This window comes from Mesoplodon bidens, assembly GCF_964165515.1.
Source record: "Mesoplodon bidens genome assembly, chromosome: 8".
NCBI classification, from domain to species: domain Eukaryota; kingdom Metazoa; phylum Chordata; class Mammalia; order Artiodactyla; family Ziphiidae; genus Mesoplodon; species Mesoplodon bidens.
In genome coordinates this window covers 39,802,172-39,824,836 of record NC_138165.1, presented here as the reverse complement: position 1 = coordinate 39,824,836, position 22,665 = coordinate 39,802,172, and the positions used below count along the sequence as shown (strand labels likewise).

Below are 22,665 nucleotides of genomic sequence, written 5' to 3'. Positions count from 1 at the left end.
AGAAGGGAAGGGCACCACATATTTAAATGGTAGTAGGTATGCTCACTGCTACTGAAGTGTCATTGTTTCTAGTGATACGTTCAGTGATGCTCTCCAGAGGAAGAAAAGTTTATTTTGAAAAGAAAAAAAATCACACGTCCTTACTGATATTTTAATTTTATATTTAATATTATAGTCTCTCAAACACATATTTAATATAGGTATCTTTTCTTGTACACTGAGTCCTAGTCTGGTTAACATTAAAATATTCACTTGTATGTTTTATCCTACCACAAATATAAAATATTTCAAGCTCACAATACCAATGTTACCACTAATATTAAACCCACTGAATGAAGTTTAGGATTTCTTTCTAGCACTTTTTCACTTAGAATACAACCAAATAAGGATGTACTATTTTCAGAAGTCACTTGAAATAATTTTTTCTTCATGTGGTTATATTATTTTAGTTGGAGAGGCTATAAAAATTTTTATGACCGGGAAATTTGAATATGGGCTGGATGCTAGATGATATTATGGAATTATTGTTCATTTTCTTAGATATCATAATTGTCCTTTTTCTTAGCAATTTCATGCCAAAGTACTTAATGGTGAGGTGTCATGATGTCTGCAACTTTCTTTTAAATAGTATGGCAAAACACAGCGTGTGTGTGTGTGTGTGTGTGTGTGTGTGTGTGTTGAGAGAACGAGAGAGCAAGATTACAAATGATAAAGCAAATAGGGCACAGTACTAAAAATCCATAAATTTTGGTAGAATTTTTCTGTACTGTTCTTGCAACTCTTCTTTAAGCTTAAAATTTTAATGAAGTTAAAAGTTAAAGAAATAGGTGGAGAAAAAAGAGAAGGATGATTATTAGTCCAATATGGATTTTTAAAAGTGATTCATATACACATGCATAAATACTTTGCCGCCTTGGGCAAAATTAACTGATGTGTTTATCTTGGGGAAGAAGCTTTTAATTCTGCTCTGCTTTAGCAGGAGGATCAGACCATACCTAGAGCTCCAAGTGCTTTACTGTCAAAGGGAACAGACAAAAAGGAATGCAATGAGAGGAGAGAATGGTGCATTAGGTTGAGTAAATGTCAAGTTTTCTTAGCTTTCCTTCATTCCAGTTAGGTCAGTTTAGAGGCTATTTAAGGCTAGAACTCAAGTATATTAAAAATTTTTGCTTTTTTAAGCAACAGCATTAATGCCTCTCCCTTTGCCCATCCCATTAGACCTGGGGTTAGCAAACTTCTGTAAAGAGCCAGATAAATGTTTTAGGCCTGTGGGCCATACAGTCATTGTATGGATCATATTGTCATTGTCACACTGGGCCATGGAGTTTCTGTGTGTGTTCTGTATGTGTTACACCATAGGTGTCACTATGGTGCACAAAAGCAGTCATAGACAAATGAATGGACATGGTTGTGTTGCACTAAAACTTTGCTTATGGACACAGAAATTTAAATTTCATATAGTTTCCACACAACATGATTTCTTCTTTTTTTTCAACCACTTAAAAATGTAAAAAAAAAAAATTCTTAGCTTGTAAGCAATGTGAAAAATAGACAGAGGGCTAGATATGGCTAAACCCAGAGAAGAAAGGGGAAAACTTACAATTGTACCTTTGTGTTGGTTGCCTTTTAGCTGCCCCACTTGGCTTTGATGAAGGAAAGGGGCTCCTTTAGATGGTATGACAGGTCAAAGCAGTTCTGTGTTCTCTCTTTTTTTTTTTGTCTGTGCTGTGAGGCTTGCAAGATCTTAGTTCCCTAAGGATTGAGCCTGGGCCCTCTGCATTGGAAGCACAGAGTCCTAACCACTGGACCACCAGGGAATTCCAAGCTCTGTGCTCTTATGTCATTGAGTAGACTATAGGAGTCCCTTCCCAGAGCTTCAAGATTAAAGAAGGCCATGAACTGCTCTAAATAGGAAGACTCATTTCAAGTTTGTAATCAGTGTAGTTGGGAAGAGTCATAATGTAGGTAATCATAACTAGAACCGTGATCTATCAGCCCAGGTTCCACCTGGAACTAGAGAGAAGTGTCTCCCTCGCTCCCTCTGCAAGGGAAGCCACCCCCACTGTCTTTGCACTCTAGGGTCTTTGCCTTGACAGATCCATGTCATGTTAATATCTCTGTGCAATCAAATTAGTTTGCTTCTAGATATGAATGTGTCTTATTTAAACAAATGTATATTAGATACTGATACAGGCAACTTCCTAAGTAATAACCTTTATTTACAATAATTTATATCCTTTGATAATACTTCCATAGTGCCCCTGAACTATGATATGTGTTGAATCATGATGGTGCGCTCCTTTGGCCAGTGAGAGTTTTCCCCTAAGCCTTCCTCCACTATAAATGACAAATGAGTTGAAAGCATACCCCTTCCAAAAACAGCTTATAGAAGAAAGGACTTATAGGGATGAGAATGGATATGTGGGATGAGAAATACATAACCATCCTTAATGTTAAAATGGTTGTCAAGGAAAAGAAGGTTCAGACTTGTTCCACATGGTCTCAAGAAATAGCAGGAGGATTAATGTATGGAAGCCAGTGAGACAGATCCGGGCTTACTACCAAAAATAAATAAATAAAAAGAGGAAAAGAAAAAAAATAATCCAGTATCTGTCCGAAGATGAAATGGACTGCCCTGGAAGACAGGAAGTTTAATATCAGGAGGTACGTACACACATGCCTAGGATATATGACCACTTAGTGGAGAGGTAGTAGAAGAGATCTAAAAATTAAAATCATTGAACTATATTACTTTTAAGATATATGACTTTTAAAACTTAGGCTTGACTATTTTGAGATGGCATTCTTTTCTTTGTTAAGGAAAAAAAGACAAATATAAGCAACGAAAAGAGTGAAGCAATTCCTTATTTCTCTAGTTTAACCACAACGAAGATAAGTGTGGCTCATTCATCTACAATGAAACCAGGCCCAACCATTTGCCTAGTAGGGTATAGTTTACTCTAGTTATACTCATTCTTACACTTAATGAATATTTATTGAGACTGAGTTCCCCCCAGTGTGCCAAATATGAGGGTATGGTGGTGAAGACAGACACAGATTTCACTCTCATAAAATTAACAATTTGCTAGAAAAAATTAAAAATGTAACAAGTAATTACAATTAAAACATGGGTGTTGAGATTTTACAGATATAGGGCACAGTGATGGTCTTTAAACATGATCACAAATTCACTTATACTCTTCCTTTTGACAGTTTGGGTCCCCAAATTCCCTTGATGGGCCCATGTGATTTCCAAGGCTAGGTCATGAAAGGTCATGAGGCTTCTGCCTTGTTTGATGGAAGATGAGCTTCTGGAGCCCTGAGGTACCATGTAGGAAGTTCAGCTCCCCTAAGCCCACTGTGCTTTGAAGAAGTTAAGCCTTATGGAGAAAGCATACAGAGCTCCAGTTGACAATTCCCAGCTATTCCTAACTTTCTAGTTATCCCAGTCCAAATGAAAGAAGTCACCAGCTTATTCCAGCCCCACTCATTCAAGTCACTCGCATCCATTCACATCTTCCCAGCTGAGACTCCAGACATCATGAAGCAGAGACAAGCCATCCTCTCTGGGCCCTGTCCAAATTCCTGAGCCAATGGATCCATATGTATAATAATAATAATAATAATAATAATATTGTTGTTGTTGTTGTCTTATGCCAATAAGTTATGGGGTGGTTTATAAGGCAGCAATAGTTTATTTTTTTAATTAATTAATTAATTAATTATATTTTATTTTATTTTTGGCTGCATTGGGTCTTTGTTGCTGCACGTGGGCTTTCTCTAGTTGCAGAGAGCAGGGGCTACTCTTCATTGTGGTGTGTGGGCTTCTCGTTGCAGTGGCTTCTTCTGTTGTGGAGCATGGGTTCTAGGTGCACGGGCTTCCATAGTTGTGGCTTGCGGGCTCTAGAGCGCAGGCTCAATAGTTGTGGCGCATGGGCTTAGTTGCTCCACGGCATATGGAATCTTCCCGGACCAGGGCTCGAACCCGTGTCCCCTGCATTGGCAGGTGGGTTCTTAACCACTGTGCCACCAGGGAAGCCCAGCAATAGTTTATTGCAACAGGCACCATGAGAATATATATCAAGACCTACCCTGTCTAAGGACCAGAAAAGACCTCTCTGAGGAAGTCACATTTGAGCATGAAGAGACATGAGGAAGAAGTAGGAGTTAGCCACAAGAATATTCTCAGTAGAAGAAACAGTCTGTCTGAAAGCCAGCGGAGGCAAAAAAAAACCCCTGGGGCCCTGCAGGAACTTACAGAGTGTGGTAGTCTGGAGAGAAGTGGGTTGGGCAAGAGTCCAGTGGGAGATAAGAGATGAAACAGAGTCTGACCATGGCTCATTTCGTAAGCAACATCAAAGCATCTGAACTTTATCCGAAGTGTGAAGACAAATCACTGAAGGGTTTTCAGTATCAGAATGTTGTGACTGGATGTGTTTGCATAGCAGGCAAGGCTGATGTAGGGAGAAGCTGTAGCCCTAATTCAAGTGGGAGATGATAGTAGGCTGATCAGGATGTCAAAGAAGCTCAATATTGAAAAGGTGAATTCATGGGATTTACCAAGCCCTTAGCTGGGAGAGGTGGCAGCGGGGAGTGAGAGAAGGAGGAGTCCCCTGGGCTTCTGACTGGGCAGTAGGGTGAGCAGGGTGAGTCATTTACAAAAAGGAAACACTGGAAGAAGAACAGGTGGAAGGGGTGATGAGTAGCTCCATCTGGAGCATGGAGAATTTGAAGCGCCAGTGAGACATCCATGTGGCAAAGCCAGGAGACAGCTGGCTAAGCATGACAGTTAAGGAGGAGGGTATGGAGAGGAACTAACATTACCGAGTGTATTTTAATATGAGTGCTTTATAGATGTCATTTCCTTTAATTCTGCTAACAACCCTGTGGGAGTGTTCAGAGAGGTAGGTAACTTTCCAAAGGTCACAGATACAGGAAGTGGTAATGTAGGGATTTCAGTATAGACCCTCTTACTCCATGTTCATAGTGAAAGACACATGGTACTCTTTCCTACTTAAAAAAAAATCACAATGTTGGGCAATACTCTTTGGATTTTGACGGCAGCAAAGTCAGCATTTGGGAATGCTTCTCCATTCAGTTTAGTGGGTGACCCGAAAAGCTAGCAGTTTTTTTTTTTTTTTTTTTTTTTTTTTTTTTTTTTTTTAATTTTTGCGGTATGTGGGCCTCTCACTGCTGTGGCCTCTCCCGTTGCGGAGCACAGGCTCCGGACGCGCAGGCCCAGCGGCCATGGCTCACGGGCCCAGCCGCTCCGCGGCATATGGGATCCTCCCAGACCGGGGCACGAACCCGTATCCCCTGCATCGGCAGGCGGACTCTCAACCACTGCGCCACCAGGGAGGCCCCAAGCTAGCAGTTTTGAACAGTGGCCAGAGCAAGAGGAAACTGTCCAGCTGGTCTAAGCCACAGTGCAGACAGCAATGCCACTTGGCCCTAGGACACTGTGGATTCACTGGTGCACTGGTGTATTCTGGATGACCAGAATGTTCTGTAGAGCCTGCCAAAAACTTTTATAGGTTTTTGTGTCAAAGAAACCCTCACGATTCAGTGGCACGCTCATGATTTCTTTGCAAGTTATGCTTTTTCTTTTGAGAAATAGCTCTTGGCTTACTATTGGACCCTGGAAATTATTATGATAACTATTGTCGGTCAAGCAGGTACAATGTAATAGGCACTGTAGTAAGTGCTTCTATGTTTTAACTTATTTATTCCTCTCAACAACCAGGTATTATTTTTTATCTCTATTTTATAGGTATCAATTGGACTTTTGACTTTAAGACGCCAGATGACAAGGAGACTAGCTACTCATAATAACCTGGGTATTATCTGAGCCCCCTGGCCATAAAGCTGGGAGTGGTTTGCAGCACAGACTAATGAAACAAAAGTGCATTGGACTTGAGCATGACCTGAAGACACAAGTAATTTGCCCAAACTGGTGGCTTTCTCTCCTTCCAACTGACATCCTTCCCTCAACCCACAACTATGGCCTGTGGGACATTCTCAAAGATGAACTGACTGGGGGAGAAAAAAAAATGAACCAGACACAAGTAGACCGCTTTGGTGGACAGCCCTGCTCTGAGGTGTCCTGAGAGGTGGTAAAGAAGGGAAATTTTCATTTGAGTATAATTTTAAGAGGAACATCTCAATGTCCACTTTACCTGAGCTAAAGGATTAGTGACTGCCACATATTAGAGACTCAATAGATACTTTTTGAGCCAATGAATAAATGATGAATTAATAACATTTTGTGAAAAAAAATAACATTTTGTGGAAAATAGTTCATGGTTGGGCCAGCTGGTTAGGGACATGGAAGGAATATAATTGGAAGATTTGTGACAAGAAGACTCAGACAGATTATATGGGTGGACCTGATGGAGTTGGGTAGAAGTAACTTATGGAGGTGATTTAGAAGAATTAGGTGGAAGAGATGATGTGCTATGTGTGTATCGATCTTCTTCTCCAGAAGCCTGGTACTTGCTCAATGGACTCATGATAAAATGCCCCCAGTGGTGCAAACAGAAACTACATGTTGCTCAACTACACGGATTTGCCCTTATGAAGACTGATCTGGCTACTGCCACTCTGAGCCCTTGACAGGGTATATAACACACCCGGGGAATTAGCCGGTGTTAGCTGGTACATTATATCACACCTGTTCTATCATGGGAAAGGCAGAAAAACAATTTGGATTTTCTCTCCTTATACACCATGTTTGCACCATCTGTGCACTCAGTATCCCACAGAATGTTGCTTCATCCTAAGGAGCTCCCTTTACTCTGTAAGATGTAAGACAATAGGCTGCAGCCCATATGCTGCCATCCTTATAAAACAGAGGAATGGCCTATTGATGACTCAGATACATCATGAGCTGGGGACTAATATTTTGTGAGGCTGAGTGCTATTTTATAGGAGGTGGTTTTGCTCTGAAGTAGTGACCAATATATGGTGCTATTTCTCAGCATGGCCAGTATATGAACATAGGTGGACCAAAAAGTACAAGTGGGAATGGTGCTTTTCACTAAAAACCCTAAAGACCCATTTGTAAAATTTCTGATTCCCATCTCTGAGACTCTAGGCTCTGTTCACTTTAGCTTCTAATACTTCCACCAGGATGACAATAGAAACATTGATTTAGGAGCTGATGTAAGTATTTTTCTTTGGGGGTTTATAATAACAGTAAGTAAACAGGTAGAAAAGGAGGTTACAGTGCTTGCTGGAAAAAGTGGCTTATCAAAGAGAAGTAGGACTGCTATTATTTAATAGAGGCAGGGAGAAGTAGAGGGAATTCAAGGAATTCCCAGGATACTTTCCGGTATCACGTGGCCAGTGGTAAAAGTCACCCTATACAAGCCAGAATAGGTTGACCTACTAGGTAAAGAATCTCACACAACCAAGATGCTGGCTAAAAGGAAAGGACACACGTAATGCATAATAGAGAAGAAAAATTATAAATTTGAATTGTGATCTTAACTATTTACCAAAGGAAGGCATTCATCCTTGATCTGCCATATACATACACACACATACATATCTATATACATACAATGTGTATAAATATATGTATGTATATATATATATATTTATTTAAACTAATTTTCTGTCTGCTTCCTTCACCTCCCTTTTCCTTACAATTTTACATGAGATATGTTTATTGTTAGTAAACTTTAAAATTTAGTTCACAGGTCATGGAATATCAAGATGGATCATGACAGACTAGAGAATGATAGGGCAAAAAGATATCACCTGTAAATATTAAATTTAGGGCTGGATGTTATAATAAATGGGACTTTGAGTTGATTCCTTTTAGGAATGAGGTAAGCATGTTTTGGGTTGTAAAAGGTAAAATTACACAATGTTAGGTAGAAGGAAACTTTTGGGTAGTTTAAATATAGAAAGAAGGGTACATATTGATTTTGCCAGTTAAAGTTATGACTATAAGAGACATTTTTTTCCTTTTCTTTTTTTTCTCAGCTTCTGCGCCCCCTTCCTCTTTTGAAGAAATCCCCACTGTAAGCTGATGCCAGATATTTGCTTTTCCAGCCTCCTCTGCAGCTACAGCATGAGCATCTGACCTGAGTTCAGCCCACCACAAGCTTCACTTAGAAGCCAGTGATGCAAAGAAGCAAGGCCCATGGAGATTATGTTAAGGCCATGGTTAGTGGCAGTCAGGCAGGAATCTGAACAGAGGCACATTGCTAACAGTGACGTCCACAGTCCAGAGACAGCAGAGGAAGAGGTGCAAGCAGGGCATCTAATGGTCAGTGGTTGGACTCACTGGGATGATTCTGTAGGAGTTGGGTTACTGTCTTGAGTCTTTCTAATCTTCCCAGCCTCTGTTATTCCCAGCCATTTTCTGAGCTGGTTCTGTAGGTAATTCTGTAAGCTACCCAAATATCTTTCAACAAAATCTTTCTACTGCAAAATTCAACTAGAAATGATTTCTGTTGTTTGCAAACTAGAACCCTAGTTAATGCAAGAGGGCTGGACTAGATTCTTTCCAAGATTCCTCCCAGCTCTAAAATTATATGACTCTATAGAACTCATATTAAAATATATAAAGTAAGAAAACAACCCTGAATGTAAACATGCTCCTTTCACTAACTAAATAATTACTTTAATATCACCTGATAGCTCTGTGTGTGTGTACATATATATTTTTTTTTTGCAGGAGTAGTTCCAAACAAAGATAAACATCAAGTGCTTAAATCTATATTGTATCTGCCGCAATGGTGGCATTTCGTGTAAGTTGCCATTACATTCCTCCCACTCCATGGCTTTATACTTCCATCATAGCTGCTAAATTTCTGCCTACCTAGCCCTGCAGCTTTATAAAATCTTCCTAAAGTTTATGGCTAAAAGTTATTTCATTACCTGAAAGTGCTTAGTAAAATTCCCTAGGTAAGGGGTTGGTGATAAAGACATCAATACCATACAAAGTGGTTGCTCCACTTTACTCAGTATTTACTCCAAATACTGTGTGGGGTGTTGGAGGACACAGCATCCCTTTGCTGCAGAAGAGGAACACAGCAAATCATCTACCACTACGTATTTGTATAAATGCCGAATGGGAGAAAGGTAATGCAGTTTCAAAACATCCCAATGCCCAAAGAGAAACTTTCAAATATCTGTGGACCAAGATAAAAGTGTGTGTTCCTGGGGAAGAGAATATGAGATAACTTAATCTTGAAAATACCATAGAATTTAGCTCTTCTATTTGGAGTTATAGCATCTGTGATCATTTCATTGACATATACATATGAAAAAAATAATGGTGGGCATTAAAGGGATGCAGTAATGCTCATTTTGTATTAAAAATGTATTATAAAGGGTTTCTGAATATTGCTTGCCTTCTACCAAACACATACCTGCTGACATTTCATTTTATGTCCTAAACAAGTAACTGCAACAGACAGATCAACTTGACATATAGCAGAAATCCAGTAGCTTTTTTTTTTTTTTTAATGAGCAAAGAGTTCTAAAATCAAAATCAAGGTTGTAGGGACTTCCCTGGTGGTGCAGTGGTTGAGAATCTGCCTGCCGATGCAGGGTACACGGGTTCGAGCCCTGGTCTGGGAAGATCCCACATGCTGCGGAGCAACTGGGCCCGTGAGCCACAACTACTGAGCCTGCGCGTCTGGAGCCTGTGCTCCGCAACAAGAGAGGCCGCGATAGTGACAGGCTCGTGCACCGCGATGAAGAGTGGCCCCCGCTTGCTGCAACTAGAGAAAGCCCTCGCACAGAAACGAAGACCCAACACAGCTAAAACTAAATAAATAAAATAAATAAATAAATATTAAAAAAAAATCAAGGTTGTAAACATTAAAGTAAAAGCAGCCCAGGGCTTCCCTGGTGGCGCAGTGGTTGAGGGTCTGCCTGCCGATGCAGGGGACACGGGTTCGTGCCCCGGTCCGGGAAGATCCCACATGCCACGGAGCAGCTGGGCCCGTGAGCCATGGCTGCTGAGCCTGCACGTCCGGAGCCTGTGCTCCGCAACGGGAGAGGCCACAACAGTGAGAGGCCCGTGTACTGCAAAAAAAAAAAAAAAAAAGCAGCCCAAACTACTATACAAAAGGCATTCTCCAATTACCTGTGGTTTGGAAAGAGCCACAGACCTGAAGCTGGACTTGTGTAACTCAGGAGATAAATCGCCGCCCGAGACCTTTAGAATGACAACCGGCTGAGCCATCCCTGCCCAGCTGGTGCTCCGTCTGCCCATGGCACAAGTTTGCTTATTCATTTTCACATTAAAATGACACTACATATTATGCTTTGTCCATAAATTTCTTAGCCTCCTTCTGTTGATCATGCTTGCTCAGCTAAGATCCATTCAAGGAGTACTATGATTATGTCCAAATGATCTGTGTATCAATGCCCCAGTATGTGAAAACATAGACACACATATACACACATGCCATAGCCAGTTATATTACACTGATGAGCAGGTTCTACATGTTATTATTATTTTTCTTTAGACAAAATTACCTCTGTGGGTTATAAGACAGCATGTTGGCTAACATTGGGGTCTCTTGCAGCCTTTTAAACGAATGTTAATTTGTGAAACTTTTATGATATCGTTTAAAAAACAGAACAGCAGTCTTTCTAGGAACTATGTTTGCTTAGTGCCTCACAGTGACACTTGGTCGACATCATTCGGCACAGCCACTTGGAATGGGGATTTGGTTGGCAGAGATTTAATGAACAAGAACGTTCCCACTAATTCGGGGGAATCAGATGCTGAGAAGCAAAAACATAACAAATGTTTGTAAAGTTTCTGTTGAAGTCACTTTATTGAACATGCTCTATCAAAATCTCAAGGATTAGACCATGGACCCACTTCAAATGTCCTAATGTCTTCTAATATAACATGCTGAATTTTGCATATTGTTAAGAAAAGATGAAAATACAGAGAAACATCTGGTTTTACTACTTAGAAAATGCAATAACTGACAATTCCCTGCTGTTGGCAAGCACCCAAAAACACACACTAGATTAAGAAAGCCAATTTAGTGTTCGGAAGGCAGCTGGCTCTAGTTTCTTCCTTCCAAACGGTCACCGCCGTCTTCAACTTCAAATGTTTATTTTACAACATAGGAAAACTCTCTTCTTTCGGAAACAATAACTAAAAACTAGTGTTTGTTACTGCTAAACAGGAGGGGCACCCTGCTACGCGTTCTCTAGGCCTTTTAGAAAACATGGAATTGTTCCTTTGGTCACATACATGAGAATCTACAAGAACAGTGATATTGTAGATATCAAGGGAATGGGCACTGTTCAAAAAGGAATGCCCCACAAATGTTACCATGGCAAAACTGGAAGAATCTACAGTGTTGCCCAGCATGATGTTGGTATCATTGTAAACAAACAAGGGCAAGATTCTTGCCAAGAGAATTAATGTGCATATTGAGCATATTAAGCACTCTAGGAGCCGAGATAGCTTCCTGAAACATGTGAAGGAAAATGATCAGAAAAAGAAGGAAGCCAAAGAGAAAGGTACTTGGGTTTAACTGAAGTGCCAGCCTGCCTCCACCCAGAGAAGCACACTTCGTAAGAACCAACAGAAAGGAGCCTGAACTGTTGGAGCCCATTCCCGAGGAATTCATGGCATCATGGGTGTAAAGAAAATAAAAGACCTGGACTGTAAAGAAAAAAAAAGAAAGCAAACACATTTGCATTCGAACACACATACACACACACACACACACACACCCCTCACACATACACACACACACCACTGCTTGGAGAGAAATGCAAGATTTTTCCTTAAAGAGGATTCTTAGAATTGATAAACTCCCCCATGAGTATAAAGTTTCACCTACATGACTTCCCTAAACAATTTCAGTGAGGGTATAGCATTGGGCAAAGAGAAATTAGGAGCACTTCTACAAAAAGTGGAATCTTCTCAAGAATCCAATAGATGATTTGAGGCCCATACTTCAGAAAGTATGGAAAGAACTCTAGTACACTGGTTCTCAAATGTTGCTTCACTTCAGAATCTCCTGATTATTTTCAAAAACTGCTGGGGCAGAAATCCCATAGCCAGGGATTCTGATTTAATTGGTCTGGGGCCTGACCTGGACCATCAGGACTTTCGAATGCTTCCCAGGTGATTCTACTGTAGCAAAGAATGGAAATCCTGTTCTTGTGTTACATTAGCATTGACCAATGAAGTGCTTAGAGCCTGTACCTTCTATTTGTTGGCTGTGCCCAGCTTCAGTTTTCTAGTTATAAAATGATATCCAGAAGAACTGCTCAGCCAAGTTAATTTGCTTTTAGAAATCTTTAAAATTACCTTCTACAGCATATAGTTTAAAACATTTTTAATATGCTAAAATTATTACGAAGGAGGTAAATGGAAAAGGCAGGCTATTTATGAAAGGCCACACTTAATATCCATCCTTGTAGAAACAATAATTGGCAAATACAGAAGAAGGAAGGTATATGTTAGCTGCAAGAGAGCTCAACTGCAGAAAAGTTAGAGACTGAACATTTGAACAAGGATTTACAAAATGTCCTAATGACTAGGGGAGCCCACACATGGAAGGGTGATCTAATTTCTGCTCGTTTACTCTGCAAATTTCAATAGTAATGGGAAGCAATGATGTTAAGGAAAGACAAAAAATGAGATATGACCATTACGAGTCCTTACTTCCTACTCTTCCCTGTGTGTATCTAACATAAAGAATACTTGGTAAAGAAAGTTTTGGGAGACAATACAAGTATGTTTAAAATTACTCAAAAACAAAAGAAACATAAACATCACAGAACCATCACAGCTTACAGAGCTACACGCCGCAGTTACTAGGGCTGTGCCATTGGCCCCAACAGGCCCCAGGAGGAAGGCTGTGCATTCAGAGTCCTGCTGGAAAGAAAGAAAGAACCACTGTATGTAAAAGAAGAGAGAAAGTTTAGCTTCCATCAGTGGGTGGGAAAAGAAGGCTCTGGGGAAAGCCATCAGGAGATCAAATGACAAGGAAGCAGGAAGACCAGAAAAGAGCTCTGAGTGAAGAATCAGTGAAATTAGATAATGCCAGGTATAAACATTGTGGTAAAAAGCCAAGGAGAAGTATACGTTCTTATATCTATTTTGAAGACTGCTATTTCTGTTACCTGAAAAGGGTACTCTTGTATTTGGATTCATATATTCACTTCTATACATTTCCCATTACTTCCTACTTTTCCCACCAATTTGAAGCCCACAGCCAAACAATCAATGAAAATAGAAAAGTATGTTTTATTTATTATTTTTAAAAATACTGTGGGTTTTTTCTTACTACCAGAAATTTATGCTCATTGTGGAAATTTTGGAAAATGCAGGCATATAAAGAAGAAAATCAAAACTGTCCTTCATTTCGTTACCTGGAAACAAAAACTGTTATCATGATATAGATATTAAAGCGAAAACATTTTGAAAATATTAACCTCATCTATTTTATTTCTCCTGGATATCATGTTTCCCTTTGGCCATTCCACTAGTGTGGAAGGAGAAGTAGGTGAAGTTCTCAGATACCAGCTTCATCACTTTCTACCGCTTAGTGAATCAACTGTAACTAGTGGGGGCTTATTAGAAACACTGAGATAGCTATGAGAGAGTCCAAGAACATGGGGCTAGTTTCCTACTTTCCTGGTAAAAAATGCCCCCCAGGGAAGCCCTGCGTTTAGTATGGCATCCTGTCCAGCACGATGTAGGAAGGGGAGGTGTTTAGAGATTACATGAGAGAACATTTGTTCCCCATGGTTTGTGCAAGGTTTTGCTGGAAGTATAAGCCATGTGCTGGGAAAACCAGGGCTGGCAAGACCTGAGGAGGGGACCTCGGGACCAGAGGCAATGGCAGGGTGTGTAGTCAGCAGCAGCATATATATTAACCAGCATCCTAAGGCTCAGTAGATCCAGTTATGTTACCATCAGATTACCTGAGAACCAAGGCCTATTCCCAAAGACAAGCAATACCAAGGACAAACTGGTAAGGACAGTGAAGACCTTGAAAGATACAAGATGATGAGAAAAGCAGGGTTCAAAATTTATATAAAATATGATATCAATTCTATAAGGGAGTCAGAATCTGCAGGTAGATCAGTCACTCAACCCTCCACTGACAGGAGGCCACTAAGCTTTATTGTGCACCTCCACTGGCCAATACGGATCCACTAACCACATGAGGTTATTCTGCACTTGAAGTGTTACTAGTTCAAACTGAAAGGTGCTGAAAGTGTAAAATGTACAGCAGATTTCAAAGATTTCGTATGAAAATAAGAATGTAAACTATGTCATTAATAATTTTTATGTTGACAGCATATTGAAATAATAATGTTTATGGATAGATCAGGTTAAATAAAATATATTATTAAAATCAATTACACATGCTACTTTTTACATCTTTAAATGTAGATACCAGAAAATTTTAAATTACATATGTGATTCACATAATATTTTTATTGGATAGCACTGCCTTGTACCCTGGGGAGGTGGAGGGATGAGGTGAAATTGTGGAGGGTAATGAGGACCCTGAGGGGCACCAGAACCTGCAGGCTGACTAGCCATCCCACCCTTCTACTGGGGGAGGTTGTCTGACCTCCAGCAGAGTTTCTACCTTACCCCCCAAAGAGACAGAGATAATCTGAAATGAGACCATTTAGAAATGAAAGAGCCTGAGATACTTTTAATTTTAAAAGTTTCCATTTTTCTTCACTACCCTACAGGAAGGGGACTCATAAAAAAGTTGAAATCAGTTACTATTCTTCATACATTTGGGATAATGTGAGTGAATATTTGACCTTTGTACAAAATTAACATCTTTTATAAAATCATACTTTACATAAATTTTAAAACTTCCTTTTTTTAAACCATTCTGCATACATTAATATTAATCTTTTACCAACAAGAAAGGAAACTATATTGCCTTGGCAAAACAGACTTAAAAAGTAATGCTGGGGGCTTCCCTGGTGGCGCAGTGGTTGAGAGTCCGCCTGCCGATGCAGGGGACACGGGTTCGTGCCCCGGTCCGGGAGGATCCCACATGCCGCGGAGAGGCTGGGCCCGTGGGCCGTGGCCACTGACCCTGCACATCCTGAGCCTGTGCTCCGCAGCAGGAGAGGCCACAGCAGTGAGAGGCCCGCGTACCACACACACACACAAAAAAAGAATTAGGTAGGTCTATTTGCAGGGATACCCATTGTGAAGTTTGTGCTTTGCAGAAAGTGATACTCAACCAGGAGTAAAAAGGGGGGGTATGATGTCCAGCTTTGCCTCTGCTTGTCAAGCTGTGTGCCATGGTTCAGAAGGGGCATCTTGTCTTTTCCTAATTTGTCTGCTTCCTGTAGGGGATCTATGTACTTTGCCCCTGGAAAGGGGCACCTTTTCTAATTGGCACAAAAGCCTTATATGCTAGAAGCAAACAATAAATAGTAGTTAATAATAAACAGGTAATTTGTACATACATAAATCGTTTTTTTGTTTGTTTGTTTTTACACAAATGGTTGCTATAAACTGATTGTGTTCCTCCAAAATTCATATGTTGAAGTCCTAAACCCTGATGCAATGGTATTTGGAGATGAGTCCTTTGGGAAATAATTAGGTTTAGATGAGGTAATGAGGGTGGGGCCCTCATGATGGGATTAGTGCTCTATAAGAAGAGACACCAGAGAGCCTGCTCTCTCTCTTCCCACCTTCTAGGTATAAAGTAAGAAGGCAGCTGTCTACAAGCTAGGAAGAGAGTTCTTACCAGAAACAGACCATACTGGTACCTTGATCTTGGGGCTCCTAGCCACCAGAACTGTGAGAAAATAAATCTCTGTCCACCAGTCTACAGTATTTTGTTATGGCAACTGGAGCGAATACAATAGTATTATATTGTAAAATGTATTGGCTCTTTGTTGTTGTTCTTAAACTCATTTTTTATGTAGATGTATATAGTTAGTTTGTATGTATATGTATTAAACAACTGATAACAGAGAGAATTTCTAGAGGAGAGATTGCATGAGGCTAGTGATCAAGGGGCACTGTTTCCTTAACCTTAACATTTTATTTTTATTTATTTGGCTATGCCACGTGGCTTGAGAGGTCTTAGTTCCCTGACCAGGGATTGAACCTGGGCCACAGCAGTGAAACTGCCGAGTCCTAGCCCCTTGGCCATCATGGAATTCCCAACATTTTATTTTTTATGAGTGTCCTCATTCTTACACGTTTTATTTAAAATATTTTAAATACTTAAATATTTTGAAAACAAATTATGTTAGACAGTGTCTCATGTTTTAAAAAGTCAATTGATAGTAATCATTATATTTAATGAATATTCACTACGTTCCTGCTGTCAGTGTGTTCTATTTAACATCCCACTAACTCCTTGTAACAATCCTATGATGTAGATACTATTTATATCTTCATTTTACAGACGAAGAAACTGAACCACAGAAAAGTGAAATAACTTACCCAAAGATCACACAGCTATAAAGGATAGAGCCAGGATTCTAATGTTCACAACCTGATTCTAGAATCTTCCGCCTCAACCTCTTTGGCATGTTGAGAAAGGAAAATAGGGCATTAGGAGGCGAGTGGAAATTTTGGCAAAAACAATTTTAAAAAGTGATGAGGGTTGGGACTTCCCTGGTGGCGCAGTGGTTAAGAATCTGCCTCCCAATGCAGGGGACATGGGTTCGAGCCCTGGTCCAGGAAGATCCCACATGCCGCGGAGCAACTAAGCCCGTACACCACAACTATTGAGCCTGCGGTCTAGGGCTCATGAGCCACAACTACTGAGCCCACATGCCACAACTACTGAAGCCTGCACACCTAGAGCCCGTGCTCCACAACAAGAGAAGCCACCGCAATGAGAAGCCCGCGCACTGCAATGAAGAGTAGCCCCCGCTCACCGCAACTAGAGAAAGCCTGCACACAGCAACGAAGACCCAACACAGCCAAAAATAAATAAATAAATAAATAAATAAACCTTCTAAAAAAAGTGATGAGGGCAAAAGACAGCTTGTAATAGATTGAGATGGGAAATCTAATGAATAAATAAAAGGAATTGCTGTATCTCTTTATTATGTTGAACTTCATAAGATTGCCAATACTTAACCATTTGTTGACCTACAAAAATGCAATTTCCTTATGATTCAACCTGATGTATGTGCTAATTTACGAGTATTGTTTTCAAGACACTTAATCTTAGAATTAGAAAATAGAAAAAGGAAATAAACAACAGAACTTTTCAAACCCTCAAGGCTATGTGTATGTGTGTTTTTAACAGATCTGCAAATTGCTTCAAGCCTTCTTATTCTGACATGAGAAAAATGTGCCTACAGCTAAAATATCAAACATGAGATTTATGAATTGTATTTCAGTAGTAGAAAAAAACGTTTTAACCAATCAACCACATTTCTTAGCATCAGAATGGTTACAAATAAACACAACTTCTGGTTCTTGTCAGAAGCAAAAGCTATCAGCATTTTTGCATGTTAAATTCCACCTCTCTAAATCACAAAATGAGGACTGTCCTTTTATCTACAATATCATCCAAAATTTTCTGAGAATTATTTTCTGGATATTTTAATGGCCTTCCTCACCGATTTCCCACTGTCATGCAAGTGTTGGATTCATAATTATCTGAATCTACAAAATTTCATATGAGTTGAATACACAGATCATAAACCCTTAAAAGTTGATAGCTCACTTAGCCCTCAAAAGTTATCCACTTCAATTTTACAAAGGACAAAACAGAGCCTTGTAGAGGCTGAGTCAGCTTGATAATTATTGGGACAAGAAACACACAACTGAAATGGCTCTGTAATCAAAGAAACTTCCTGGCTATGAAGGCAGATTTTACTAGAAACATGTCTCCTAGATGCTGGGACTTCACATCTGTTCCTTTTTACCTACCCTTTTAATTCCTGTGGCTCTCTTTTGTTTCCCCAGCGTAGTTTCAGACTATCCAACCAGCCTTTGACCCCCACATTTGCCTTGCCTTTAGTATTTAGCTGCTTGTTTCTGTCTGACCCATGGCCTGGTCTGCCTTCTGGTATCCTCCTATATCTTGGTTTGTGCTTGTTTAACTGATTTCTCACTGGTTGTTTCATCTCTTAGCCTTGAGCCCTAGCTTTGCTATATTCTTGGCTTTCTTCATAATAGATTAAACTCAATTATAAATCCTGAGATACCTGGAAAATCATGTGAATTTTATCTAGAAAGTTGTTGGGAACTGCATGGCATCTGTGTGGAACCACAGATTCACTCTGCAAGCTTGGTCACTGGAGTTTGACATAATTCCCATGGGTCACAAAGGAAGCTTCCTAGATATAAGTGAACCTTGTGTGTAAAATAGTTATGTCATGCTAAGTTACGATAAGTCTAAAATGCAATTTTTATTAGTTTAGTAGACTTCATTTTTTAGAGCAGTTTTAGGTTCACAGTGAAATTGAGCAGAAAGTATAAAGAGTTCTGTGCAATTTTTTTACACTGACGAACTGTAAAGAAAACTTGTGATTTATGTTATGAAATGTAAGATCTATTTTTAATTTATCTTTTGTGAAAATCTACTCAGGAGCTAGCTGAACTAGATAACTATGCCAGTTACCACTTTATTGTCTCTCAGCTCCAAATCTCCCTTCATTGTCTGCTCTATGAAAATAGAGTTGGACCCTGGAACTATTTCTTCTCTGCAGCTGGTACAATGCTTAGCCATGTCAGAAAAGGGTACAGGAGGGATGCTGAAGAAGGAAGGGGCTTTCCTTCCTAGTTCCAGTGTTTACTCCTTCTTGTTCCTGCTTCGTGGCTACCAGCAGCATGTGTGGGGGACACCCAGTGGTGTTCGTGGAGTTCAGTTGCACCCCGTGGCCAGTTTCCCATCAAATTTCAGAGGTACTCCCATGGTCAGGTTCCCACTGAGTCTTGCAGGCATAAGCATAGTAACACTTGACTTCCAGCTTCAGTCTCCTGCACGCAGGTGGGGTGTTGCCTGCTTGCCCCATGACTAGGAACAAGTTATGGATGAGCCCATCCACGAGCCTCTCCAACATGCAGCAGGCTACAACCACACCTTCTACAATGAGGTCTGAATCCCAACCATGGGAGAGGGGGGCCCCACCTCCAAATTTGTTCCTTCCATGAGAACCCTCCCTTCAGCCCTGCGGCATTCTTTAAAGTTCTTTATCCCTTTATATAACAGAGATTTTTTTGGTTAGAATTAATAATTCTTTATCTTAAACTTTTCATATCCTAATTACCATGTTGTCTCTGTCTCCTCACTGACCCTGACTGATGTAGTAACCTTGAGAAAAATAATTTTAATTTTTCAGTGCACTCATTCATAAAATGAGGAAACTGGATTAGTTGATCTCAAATGTCCTTTCCAGCTCTAAAATTGCGTTATTCTAGAGAATTCAGGTTTTTCCTATACCGTTGGGTACATCTTAAGTATACTAGAATGAATACCACAGAGCACAGAATAATTGTGTACTGTCTTCCTCAGCCTCAGTCGTAGTAAATGACTTTTTATCTGAATAGTGGTCTCCTCCTTCTGGGTCAAAATATTAAGTCACAGAAGCAGCCAGTATTATTTCACACACACAGTGGGCAATCAAATACTATGAAATCCTCTGTGAGGATTTTAACTAGGAAGCTCTCTAAGGAACAAAATGGAAAACTAGAGATTCATGTATGAATATGAGAGTTTAAAATACATTGTAAGTATCATTTTATACATTTATGAATATAAATATTGTAAGGACACATTAAGTATAGAAAAATGCTCCCTCTGATATTATTTATCCTAACACATTACGGAAGACTCCATTCACCTAACACATTACAGAATTCCATTACCACGCAATTTAAATTTTTTCTTTTACCTTTCTCTGTCTTTTACTGACTGTTCAGCCATTAATTTCTTCAGTTCTTCCAGACACTGAAGATCTCTCATTTCCATTTCTTGCCATTTCTGCTCTCTTTTAGCCCAGTATTTTCTTATCTATTGCATAAATATCACATAAAATTTAAATTAACAACAGGTATGTTAAAAACAAGGAACAAAGTTATAACATTATCCATTGTTTCATATAGCAAATATTGAATTTAAATGACCCTTCATCTTTTTTATCTCTTAGATCTGCCTACAGTGTATTGGCAACAGAAAAAATAAGTTAAAACACAAAAATACATGTCCTGAGAAACTGCATGTTTTAACAGGTTCTGAAGTGGAAATGTAACTTGTGCTGAGACCTAAGGTTTTAATCTATGGCTAAAATAATCGGCTTTCAGGGAACCACAATAAAAGCATGTTATTGTCTCTAAAGTATATGATCTACCTGTTACTCAAGAATATTTTTATCCTCTTATGGTAATGTAGTCTTTAACAAATATAGCATTAAACCTATTTTTATTTTAAAAGCTCGAGTTTATTTATGCTAATGGACAGCAGGATGTTGAAAGTTTTATGCTTCTGGGGAAGTGGCAGGAGATAGGTGGGAGGAAGGAGGAAAAGAAAAAATTAGCAAGGTTTGATAAATAGTAGTTCTGACTCATGTGGTAACATGAAGGACAGATTTATCAGGCTCAAAAAGGTGAAAGCATTGTTCTCACTAGGCATGTTTTACTTCCTTTTTCTGAGAATGGAGGCAGAATGAGAAAACCTGAAGCACACATAAGCTATTTTTAGGGGGCTAAAAAAATTATTCCCCTAGTGATGGGGCAGTTGAAGTTTATGTTTAATTGACAGAGGACCATTCAACCGCTCTGGCCTGCCATGTTGTGTCTGGGTCAAGAGAGTGGATTCTTGCTGGTAAAAAACAGTACCTTAGGGCTTCCCTGGTGGCGCAGTGGTTGGGAGTCCACCTGCCGATGCAGGGGACGTGGGTTCGTGCCCCGGTCCGGGAGGGTCCCGCATGCCGCGGAGCAGCTGGGCCCGTGAGCCATGGCTGCTGGGCCTGCGCGTCCGGAGCCTGTGCTCCGCGGTGGGAGAGGCCGCGACGGTGAGAGGCCCGCGTACCGCAGAAAAAAAACAAAAAAAAACCAGTACCTTAATGGTGAATGGCAGTGAGTGACTACCAGCCAAGGGGCCTTGGTAGAGTATGGGTTAGCCTCATCCCCAAGGTGGCATTTTCTCTTTTGAGAAATGAATATGAAAAGCCAAGTGGTTTCCAGACTTGTCCAGCAGCATAGGCTCTGACATCTGGCAGAACCAGAAGAGGCATCCCAGTACCATGGCCACAGCCATAGCAACTCTGCAGCAGGGCTTGCAACACGAGCAGTCACACCAGTGACATCCATTCAATGCTTAATGAGCTACTGAGTTACTGATGGCTCCAAGGTGAAGTGATTCTACTCCAGAGATGATGGAGATCGGAATCTAGGGAGAACAGAGATGAAGCTAGGAAGGTAGCAGCACACCAAGATGGAAAGGGAAAGAAAGGGTAGGAAAGGGAGAAAAAGGAAACACTGACTGATATTTCAGAGTCCTAACTGATAAATGCCAAGGCATTCTATTAGTGCCAGATATGGAAATGTGAACAACCATTATATTATCTCCCTCTGGGTTTATAAGTGATCTTTATTTTATTCTTTGTATTCTTCTGTGTTACCTTATTTTGGGAAATGAATATATATTTCTTTCATAATCAGAGGGAAAAAGAAGATACTTCAAAAGAACAGATATTGGATTAAAGGGCATTTTTCTCTGGGTTCTGACAGACCAATAATGTTGCTTACTCCCAGCACTGACCTTGGAGGGAAGTCAGTGGTCCTTCTGCTGACAGTCCCTTGACAACAAGCATACCAACCCCAGGTTGCTGGTGTCCTCAGATCACTGACACCATCTGGTGCAGTGTCCTGTGCAGGCCCTAGAAGTATATCACACCTGAGACTTCTTGGCATCTCAGGACCAATTATTTCCATCCTTGACTCTGGTATCCTCAGCCATTGTTGTAGCAAGAGAATCAATCCCTCTCTCTCTCTCTTTCCCTCTCTTTATGGTTTTGACTGAAATTCTCCTGAGTGAAGGATGCTTTTCTTCTGGTGTCCCATGTGCCAGGAGGCTGGGGAATGATTTGGGCATTTTCTTCCTTGTTAATGGCTACTTTGAGACACTGATACTGTCCCTCTCATGTACAATGCCTTCTTCCTTTGATGTTTACAACATCTGGCTATATCAGCCTCTACATGTCCTTATCACTGGCATGTGTGGACTTCCAGGTCATTCTCAAATATTCATTGAGAATTCAGATACGTGAGTCACAGCCACATAGGACTTGTGGTCCAGAACAACTCCTTCTACCTTCCTACGCAACTTCAGTCTGAAGCCCCTCTGACCTGCCAACTCAGAGTCCCACGACTTCCTCTATTCCAGTGAGCTACTTCCTCCTCCGGGATTCTACCACCATGGAGAACAGCTCCAACTCTAAAAGCTTCAATTATAGCCATCGATCTTATGACCAGAACCTACGAGCCCTTCCCCATCATCTTTTGTGTTCTGGTCATATAATTTTATTCCTCTAGTACAGCCCTCACCACAAGGCTTTGCTAATTAGTATCCTTGCTCCTCTCTCCCACTAGACTGCAGAAACTGTGATTTATTATCCTGGGACTTCCAACAGCAACTGTACCAAATTGATGGTTTCAGCTGAATCTTTATTGACAATCAGCATTCCTTTTATGAATTCCTG

At 40.3% G+C, this 22,665-nt stretch overlaps 1 protein-coding gene across 1 annotated transcript in view; it reads right to left on the bottom strand.

Annotated features, from left to right (window-relative positions):
* The window catches only part of CCDC148 (coiled-coil domain containing 148), a gene marked incomplete at its 3' end in the record, with an annotated part of 286,502 nt that overhangs the window by 28,963 nt on the left and 234,874 nt on the right, over positions 1 to 22,665 (bottom strand). Inside the window, exon 12 of the mRNA XM_081242592.1 lies at positions 19,858 to 19,976. Coding sequence (XP_081098718.1) covers positions 19,858 to 19,976 — 119 coding nt within the window. The remainder of the gene's footprint in view (positions 1 to 19,857; positions 19,977 to 22,665) is intronic.